At 63.5% G+C, this 9650-nt stretch overlaps 1 protein-coding gene across 1 annotated transcript; it reads left to right on the top strand.

Annotated features, from left to right (window-relative positions):
• The first annotated feature begins 4468 nt into the window (after nucleotides 1-4468).
• On the top strand, nucleotides 4469-9315 carry LHX1 (LIM homeobox 1). Its single transcript, XM_008149509.3, has 5 exons — nucleotides 4469-4638; nucleotides 6506-6732; nucleotides 6832-7109; nucleotides 8432-8597; nucleotides 8936-9315. The coding sequence occupies exons 1-5, from the start codon at nucleotides 4469-4471 to the stop codon at nucleotides 9313-9315; spliced, it is 1221 nt and encodes a 406-aa protein (XP_008147731.1).
• Nucleotides 9316-9650: the final 335 nt, after the last annotated feature.

Raw genomic sequence — 9650 nt, 5'->3', positions numbered from 1 at the left:
AACTAAGAAGGCAGCGGTGAGAAAGGGGGTGTAGGATGGGGCTTGTTCAGGCCCCTTCTCCCCGCAAACTGCAGAGCGGCCGGGGAGGGCGGGCAGAACCAGACCGTACCGTTCCCCAGGATCCCTCCACGGGCTGACCCTCCGGGCGCTTTGCTCAGAAGAAAAGCCCATCCTGTGAAACCCGGCCTCTGGGCCTTCCCCGAGAGTGTCCGGGGCGAGGTGGGAGCACCCTGGGGCGCCCAGTCCAGAGTTCACGGGACCTGGGGAGGGGTGGGTGTGCGTAGAGGGAAGGCTGTTGCTCTTCGCAGAGCAGCTGTTGGTTTAAAAGCTGAGCTGAGCGGCTTCGGAGAATTAAAGCTCGCTCAGTTTCCTCTCCATGTCTCTGTGCCCAGTTACATTTTAAAATAAAAACTCAGTGGAAACGAAGAAAACATCAATCTGGTGTGCTGTCCCCCTGGAGGCGTTAAATCTGGACTTTAAACCTAGAATCCAGGGCCAGGAGGCGCGCCTGGAGTGGCGCGCCCTGACCTCCTGGTAGGCGCTTGGGTTGGTTCCCGCGGCCTGTTTACCAGCCATCTGGACACAGGGACACGCAGAGGCCACTGTCCCAGAGCCCGCATCCTGTCCTCACCCTCCGCTCCTCTGCCACGCTGGTCCCCCCACAGGGAGGGTTCCCTGAACCCCCAGATGGGTGCAGCAACCTCCTCCTGCCCACCCGATCGGAAGCGGCGGCGGCGGGTGTGGGGTTCAGGAGGGGCCCGCAGCCGGGTCCAGCTGTCACCTCACAGGTCCCCCGCCGACCGCCCTCCCCAACCCCCGTGGCCCGTCTGCTTTGCATAAGAAGAAGCCCAGCTGGGGTGGGGGCGGTGGCGAGCCGCTGGGACCAGGTCCGCTATAGATCCCAGAAAGGGGCGGTTGGGTCCTGGGCGCTGGCGGCGAGAGCCCAGACAGCTGGGGGAGGGAGGAGCGTGGGGACCGCGGGCCTGGACCAGCCCCTCCCCGCGACCTACCCAGCACGGCGGGCTGGGGAGGCGCGTCGGGCCCCGCAGGCGGAGGCGAGGATCCCGCGCCGCGCATCTCTAGTGTCTCCGGGGTCCTGGAGGGCCGGGAACGGGTCGGCTTGTTCCCCTTGAAGTGTGGGTCCGCAGGGGGAGCGCAGAGCCACGTCTAAGCCTCCGAAGCCCGCTGGCTGGGTTGGAAAACGGCCTCCCATCCCCAGTCAGGCTCTCAGTCCCAGAGATAACCAACTTCAACACCGCCCTCCCCGCAGTAAGGAGCCCGAAGCCAGGTGTGTGTGTGTGTGTGAAGGGGGTGCGGCGAAGGCGGTAGGGGGTGCGGCGAAGGCGGTAGGGGCTGCGCACCTAGAGGTCAGGGTGGGCGGAGCGCCAGAGGTGCGCGGCGGGGCTGGGCTTCCGACGAAAAGGTGGCCGGCGGCTGGGCGCGGGCAGTCCGCAGGCCCCGGGGTTGTAGGTGCGGGCGGAGACGTGGAGGCAGACAAGGGGCGTTGGTAGAACCCTAAAATCCCAACCCCACTGAGGCTCAAACCAAATTCGCCGCAGCAGTTTGCCGGTTCGCCGGAAGAGGGTATTCTATTTGCAAAGGGCTAGATTCCCGGCCCGCCCCCCCCCTCCTCCCAGGCGCAGTGCAGGTGGGGTTCAGGGCTCATTTCCCCCCTCGTGAGCCCCGGACCTGGTGTGGGATGTCTGACCCTGCACCGCGAGTGGGGTCGAAAGGCTAGTCCCCAAATCCCGGCTGGTCCGGGCTGACTGCCTGTCCTGACTTTTCTCCCACGCTAGGGCCGGATACTCTTCCCTAGCACCCCTTCTCCGGAAGAAAAACAGAAAACAAAACGGGGAGCAAAACAGCAGGACTGCCTAGCTTTGCCGCCTTCAAATTTCACTTCGGGAGAGGTCCCAGTCACTGCATGGAAACGGTGCCGTGGAAACGGAATTTGGCGTCTGACTGGTGTGGGCCAGGGAGCCGGACTGACTCTTCGAGGCCAAGGCTTTCCGGACCCCGAAGCGACCGCCATGCCCGCGATACCCCGCCCCCGAGGACAGCGGTCCCGAGTTTATACTCTGAGCGGGAACTGGTGAGGTACCGGGGCTCCCTGAGAGTGAACACCGCGGGGTGTGCACCGTCGGCGGCTGTCTGGGAAAGTTGAGGCCAGCCCGAGGCCTGGAAAAGGGGAGGGCGGGTAGCTGGGCTCACCCTGCCCGTGCGCTGCACACCCCAACCCACGGCCGCCTTCCCACCGACACCCCCACCCCCACCCCCACCCGCCCCTGTAGCCCTGCGGTCTCCCGCCTCGTCGCTTGTTTTTCTGTGTAAAAGGTGTCTCCGGATCACAGTTTTCTCACAACAACTCGTCCGGGTTGCAACTCTTCACCCAAGGCGTTTCCCCCACCCACTCCTGTCCCCTCCCGGGCGCCGCGCCTCCGGTCTCCCCCGCCCCCATCAGGAAACGGCCGGAATCAACTTGACAAGACCGCGCCGCGGGAAACAGACACCTAGGTCTCCCAGCGACCGGGGCCCCGTGGACTTTGGATGGATTGGGGGAGGGGGAGCAGGAGGAAGGACCGGAGGAGGGAAATTCCGCTGCCAAGGGCCCTCCCTTCACCACTCCCCCAAAGACGCGCACGGCGCTCGGGCCAAACTTCTAGGCCAAGATTGCAAAGAGAAAGGGGGGGGGGGGGGGGGAAGCCAGCACTCAATGAATTAACCGAGGGCCGCCGGGGCTCCCAGACCCAGTTGCACTCCTGTCTTCAACCAGGTTTGGCCTTGGAATACGTCCCCCCTCCAGCAGAACGGTTCCGCCTGACCTACTCCCGCGTTCCCACCGAAACCGAGGCCTTACCGGAGCCGGAGGGGGCCGGGGCACCTCGCAGCCCGCCGCGCTCACCGCGCCGGGCCGCCGAGGCGGCCGCCACTGATCCTCGAAACGCGGTCTCGCCCGCACTCTCTCCGGCCTGGGGATGCAGAATGGTTTACAGAGGGACCGCGAGCTGCTGATTGGTCGCCGGCCGCGGTGACGTCGGCGGGCGCTGCATTAAGGCGAGGGGGCTTCTAGAGCTCCGCCAACAGCCGGGAGCAGTGACCGAGCCGCCGGAGCTGGGGAGAGACGCGCCGGGGCGGCGGACTGAGCCAGGAGACCAGGGACAGAGGGACGCTTGTCCAGGGAGAGCCAGCAACGAACCGCGGCCCCGGGCGGCGACAGCGGCGGCCGGTGCCGAGCTGTTCCGGCCGCGCAGAACTGTAGCCGCTGCACCGGGACGTTTTAAAAAGCGCTCCAAGCTACTCCCCCTCTTCCCGACTCCTCCCGCTGCAAAAGAAAAAAAAAAAAAAAAGGAAAGAAAGAGGCTAGAAAGGAAAGCCAGGTTTGCCACCACAACGAAAAAAGAGGGGACAAGAAAAAGAAAAAGTCGAGCGACTGCGGGGTTGGACGCCTGCAGCCGGAGCGTGGGCCAGCGATGCGGGGCTGCGCGCCCAGGCGGCCGCGAATTGTGACTGGAGCCACGATGCACCGCCAGGCGCGGTGAGGAGCCAGCCCGAATCACCTCCCGACGGAGTCCAGGCGCTGGGAGGGCGGTCCCGAGAACGCGGAGGCCGCCAGGCAGGCCCTGGGCCGAGGTGACGGGGCTGGGGCGGTGGGAAGCTAGCGAGCGCGCCCGGCTGCGTCCTCCCGGAGTTGTCCCCCTCCTTTTCTCGATCGACACAAACACTTCTCCAAACGGGGAGAACCCCCAGCAACCACAGTCAACTACGAGGTCTTCCTCCCGCCCTCCCCTCCTCTCCTCCTCCCACGGTCCGCCCCCGCCCCCTCCCCCGGCCCGCCCTGGGCGCCCAGCACGTCCCGACCCCGCTGTGCGATGCCTGCAGCTTAGGATCCAAAGCTTCTCAACTCATTTTGTTCTTTTCTTTTATAAAAAGAGGAGGGGAAGTCCCGGTGGCGGGCAGCCGGGCACGCGTACCACCGGCCCTCACACTCCGACAAAAGCAGATGCACTTTGACTCCTGACAGCTCTACCTCAAGCCCGTGAGAACTCGGCGGCGCTTTCCCTTGCAAACAGCTCGTCGCGCCGTCCTCTTCCTTCACCGTCCCCGTTTTATTTATTTAATTCCGTTACCCGCACCGTCCGGGTGACCTTCACTCCTCCGCGGGTTCTGGGCAGAAGAGTCGCTTTCGCGCCCGCCGGAGACTCTGTTCCTCACCCCAGGAGCTGTGGTGGCGCTGCTGTGCCCCGGGGCCTTGGGACGCCCGGGCCGCACACCACCGAGGCGCCCCGTTTGCCCCGGTTCCCCCTCTTTTGATTTCCTGCCTGGTGCGGATTTTGGCTTGCACCGCCGTGTGTGTGTGTCTCCTCTTTTCGGAAGGGTTGGGGAGCTCATTTCGGTCGTCTTGGGGAGTCAACCCCTCTGCTCTACCTGCTCTTCTCTCTCCGGGCCTCACCCGACTAAACCAAAGACCATGGTGCACTGTGCCGGCTGCAAAAGGCCCATCCTGGACCGCTTCCTCTTGAACGTGCTGGACAGGGCCTGGCACGTCAAGTGCGTCCAGTGCTGTGAATGTAAATGCAACCTGACCGAGAAGTGCTTCTCCCGGGAAGGCAAGCTCTACTGCAAGAACGACTTCTTCCGGTGAGTACTTCCCTCGCGGGCCTCTGCCGCTCCCTTCTTCCCGCGGGCCCTTCGGGGCCAGCCACGGACCAGAGGTCAGCGTGGTTGCGTTAGGGACTGCCTTTTGAGAGGGCAGCCCAGTCCCGCAGGCGCCCGCCTCTTGGCCAGCTGGCGCGCTGGGCTCCCAGGACGCGTCCCTGCTTGCACCCTGGAAATTGTGGGTCGCGCGGCTTCGCTGCACGTGCCTAGGAGAAAAGGGTCTGAGCCCGCCTCGGCCCAGAAGCCCCTCCAAGCTGGGAGGAAGGCAGCGCGGCCTCAGGCGTTGTAGCCCCGGCTGCTCTCTTTCCCAGTGCGCGGAGCTCTCCAGCAGCTGCGCTCTCCCGGCCTCCGGGGCTGCTCGCCCTCCGGGCTGAGCTTTGAAGCCCCGTCTAGCTCTCCGCCGGGGCTAGAGGTCTCCAAGAGGTCTTGGCGGGAACCGCGGAGCTTTTTTGCATTGGGTGTCACAGCCGCTCGCCTAGGCAGCGGCAGGAAATCGCCCCTATCCTACACATCCCGGGCGTTCCCTAAACCCCAGCCAGCCTCCGAGCGCCGGCCTAGGCAAACTGCCTCTCCGTCACTGTGAAATGCCCAGAGGCTGCAGCCTCCGTGAAGACCTTTTCCCCTGCTCACCCCGCTGCCTGGGGAGGGCGGGAGGTTTGGCCTCCGCCCTACGCGGACTTGGGCTCTGGGGCGGGGAAGCCACTCTGAGCTCTCCCAAGCACTGCCCATCACCCAGCCACCTCCTTGGGGAAACCTCGAGGAAAAGCCTCGAATTCTCCCGACACCCCTCCGTTTAGCATTTTAATTGTATTCTCTTAAATTCACTGTTTCGGTCACCAAACCCACAACAAACACCCAGGTCAACAGAGAGCTGGAGCAAACGCGATTTGTAATTCCCCGAAATCTCCCAGTTTCCTGGGCTGACGAGGTCTCTATTTTCTTCGGAGTCTGTCGTGACAGATCAAACTGGGGGAGGGGGGGGTGGGAGTTCAAAGCCACCTGTCCCCAATGTCACCCCAGGACGCGGGGCTCTGGTTAAGGGAGACCGTGGAGCAAAGCGCTGTGCAGGCCGGTATTGCCAGGAGAAGCCCAGGCTGAGCCTCTGAGCCTCGGCAGGCCATGCCCGCTTTCCCTGGTGCTGGCTGGAACCCAGCCGGGGGAGCTGCGAACCGTGCCAGGGGGCCCCAGAGGCCCGGCCCTCCCGCAAAGCGCGTCCCGGTGTCTAAAGCCAAGCCTCGGCTCTCGCTTGCGCCAACCTGCCTGTCTTTGGGCTTGAACGTGGCGGCGGTCCAGCTGCGGCCGTCTGGGCTCTCCCAGGCTGTGGGTTCACCCGCAGCGGGACTGGACCTCGCCAACCCCTCCACCCGCCCCCCGCCAGTGCGCGGGTCCTTTGGCGGTGAAGGAGAAAGGGCGCGCGAAGAGAAAAGCGGCGCTGGGGAGGCGTTTATAAGGCGCTCTAATTAGAATGGGACTGTTTTCTGAATCTAGTCGGAAAATAAGTGCCTCTCCCCCTTCCCTTCTCCGCCTTGCCGCCTTCTCGGGCAGCGCGCTTTTCCTCGGGGACCACATTGGGCGTGAGGCTAGGAGTGGGGGCAGTTTGGGCTCCGCGCGCTCTCACTCGAACCAAATGGATCTCCTCCCGACTTTTCGGGGTGCCCGCGCTCTCTTCCTGCCTACTTGATGGGCATTCTGCCTTTCTTACTTTTTTTTTTTTTTTTTGCACGCTCTCTCTCGCTTTCTCCATTTCCCCCTTCCTTTTCGCCTTCCTCGATTTTCTGCTTATTTATTTCCCCCTGTCTTTCCCCCCTGCCTCTGTGTTCTCTGCCCCTTCCCCCCTGCCCGCTTGCAGGTGTTTCGGTACAAAATGCGCGGGCTGCGCACAGGGCATCTCCCCTAGCGACCTGGTGCGGAGAGCGCGGAGCAAAGTGTTTCACCTGAACTGCTTCACCTGCATGATGTGTAACAAGCAGCTCTCCACCGGCGAGGAGCTCTACATCATCGACGAGAACAAGTTCGTCTGCAAAGAGGATTACCTAAGCAACAGCAGCGTCGCCAAAGAGAACAGCCTCCACTCGGGTGAGGCCCCCACTTGCCCGCTCCCCAGGGGCGGGCAGGCCCTGGGAGAGGAAGGTGGGCCAAGGCCGCTGCTCACACCTGTCCCTTCCTTCTCTCCAGCCACCACGGGCAGTGACCCCAGTTTGTCTCCGGACTCCCAAGACCCGTCGCAGGACGACGCCAAGGACTCGGAGAGCGCCAACGTCTCGGACAAGGAAGGGGGCAGCAACGAGAATGACGACCAGAACCTGGGCGCCAAGCGGCGGGGGCCCCGCACCACCATTAAAGCCAAGCAGCTGGAGACGCTGAAGGCTGCCTTTGCCGCGACGCCGAAGCCCACGCGCCACATCCGCGAGCAGCTGGCTCAGGAGACGGGCCTCAACATGCGCGTCATTCAGGTCAGGGTCCACTCAGTTCCCCCAGACCCACTGGACTCCTCCAGGCCAGCCTGCAGGAGCTGAGCAAGTTCGCGGAGGCTGGCCTTGGGGTGAGGAGAAGCCCGGACACACCACATCCTTACCCCTTTGGACAGTTGAAGCTCTGCCCCATGCTTAGAAGACTGGAAACCCCCAGGTCCCCTCCTCTTCCCGGTGATAGTGGTGGCCGAGGGGGGAGGGAAAGGGAGCTCCGCAGGAGGTTGGAGGAAGGGACATTGTGGGACACCCAGTGAGAGTTGGGGCGCTTTTTTTCCTGCACCACCTACTCCTGTTCCGAAGGAGCCCAGAGGTCACTGCGCATGTGGAACCTAATGGTTCCTCTGACTTCTGCACAAGGAGATCTCCCTCTCCATCCCTAACCCCAACTTTGTGGATCTCTTGTCCTAATTAGACAAGTCCCAGGGCACAGACTTCCCCTCCGGAGAGAGGTGGGGCATCCTGGTTAGAAGGTGAGGTGGTCAGTCTCCTGGGAGTCAGCCCTCCCTCCTGGTCCCAAGTAGGATGGGGAGGGGAGGTGGCCATCTGGGCCGCTGTGCTGGTGCGGTAAGGGTCTGAGACTGCATGTGCTTCGGGTGGAGTCTCTGGCCCAAGTTTAGTTGTCCCGTTCATGTGCCTGGATGCTCTTCCAAGGTGGGGGTGGATGTGCCTGGGAGGCTGAGTGTGCACACGCACGCAAGCTGCCTCGGAGGGAGGCCCTGCAGCGTCTGGGAGGTTGTGCCAAAGTGCACGCACGAGAATGGTCGGCTGCATGTCTGTGTCACTATGAGCGCGCTGCTGTGGATAAGTATCTTTGGCACTGGAAGGTTGTGTGTGGGTGTGAAAAGGATATTGTGCGTTTTGGTGTCACTATCGTTGCGAGACTGAGTGTCAACAGGAGGCTGTTTAGTTCTCTGTCTGCTATCGTGTGGGGGAGGGAGCTGCCAGGGACCATGGAGGAAAACTGTGTCTGACACTGCTTGGGGAGGTTGAATATCTAAGCTGTAACTATGACATTGTGACTGTTAGAAACAACTCCAACTGCCTCACGTAGGGCAGGGCAGCTTGCCCAGGTCCTCCAGGCGGGAATCCTGTTCCCCGTTGGCTCAGGGGCCGCCCAGCGCTGCCCTACTCAGAGGACCCCACCCCCAACACCATGCACAACACGCGCATACACACACACACACACACACACACGCACACGGAGCTCTGAGAGTTGGCCGTGGAGGGTGAGGGGCCCGCCGGGCGGCGAACCTGAAACGGGGAGTGGGGTTTTGTGGCTTCACCCTGTGGCGTGTTTGCTTCAGGTCTGGTTCCAGAACCGACGCTCCAAGGAACGGAGGATGAAGCAGCTGAGCGCGCTGGGCGCCCGGCGCCACGCCTTCTTTCGCAGTCCGCGCCGAATGCGGCCGCTCGTGGACCGCCTGGAGCCGGGCGAGCTCCTCCCCAACGGGCCCTTCTCCTTCTACGGAGGTGGGTGCGCGGCCCCGTGCAGGGCTCGGCCAGGCCGGGGTGGGCTTCGCTGGAAGCGGGTGGCAGCGCCGCAGGCGCTTCTCTCATTCTACAGATAAGAGGGGAGATGGGGGCGGCTGGGAACTAAATTGGAGGGAGGTAGTAACACCGAAGGCGGAATCCCTGACCCTGAATGAGGCGGGTGGGCAGTTAGCGAGCAGCTCCAGTGTGTGCACCAGCCTCCTCCCAGCCTGGACGGGAAGGGAGCCCCCAGCCGGCTGGCGAGGGCGCCTCCCTTGCCCTTGACCCCACCCCACCCAGGGCCCCGCCCTGACATCCTCCTCCCCGCTGCTCCGCAGATTACCAGAGCGAGTACTATGGGCCCGGAGGCAACTACGACTTCTTCCCGCAAGGCCCCCCGTCCTCGCAGGCTCAGACACCAGTGGACCTACCGTTCGTGCCGTCGTCCGGGCCGTCCGGGACGCCCCTGGGCGGCTTGGAGCACCCGCTGCCCGGCCACCACCCGTCGAGCGAGGCGCAGCGGTTCACCGACATCCTGGCGCATCCCCCTGGGGACTCGCCCAGTCCCGAGCCCAGCCTGCCGGGGCCTCTGCACTCAATGTCGGCCGAGGTCTTCGGGCCAAGCCCGCCCTTCTCGTCGCTGTCGGTCAACGGCGGGGCGAGCTATGGGAACCACCTGTCTCACCCTCCCGAAATGAACGAGGCGGCCGTGTGGTAGCGGGGTGTCTCGCACGGTCCGCGGAGTTCGTGGTTGTACAGAAATGAACTTTTATTTAAGAAAAATAGGGGGAAAAATCATAAAAATCAAGTCACACCCACCACCACCACCACCACCACCTTCCTCCAGCCTCGGGGACCATTTTCCGTCTGGGGAAGACTGGATGGGAAAGGGAAACATGACATAGGATGTAAATCTGCCTGGAGGTAGGACTGGGATCCGCGAGCCGGCTGGCCAGGTGCAGGACTGGGCTTCCGAAGGGAAACAGACCTCTCCTCACCTCCCACCTGGACCCGACGCCGTGGACAGACGCCGCGAGTCTGGCCGGTGGGCGG

The sequence above is a fragment of the Eptesicus fuscus genome, chromosome 20, assembly GCF_027574615.1.
Source record: "Eptesicus fuscus isolate TK198812 chromosome 20, DD_ASM_mEF_20220401, whole genome shotgun sequence".
Lineage (NCBI taxonomy): Eukaryota > Metazoa > Chordata > Mammalia > Chiroptera > Vespertilionidae > Eptesicus > Eptesicus fuscus.
The sequence above is the reverse complement of the archived record's forward strand: the minus strand, read 5'-3'. Positions and strand labels throughout refer to the sequence as shown.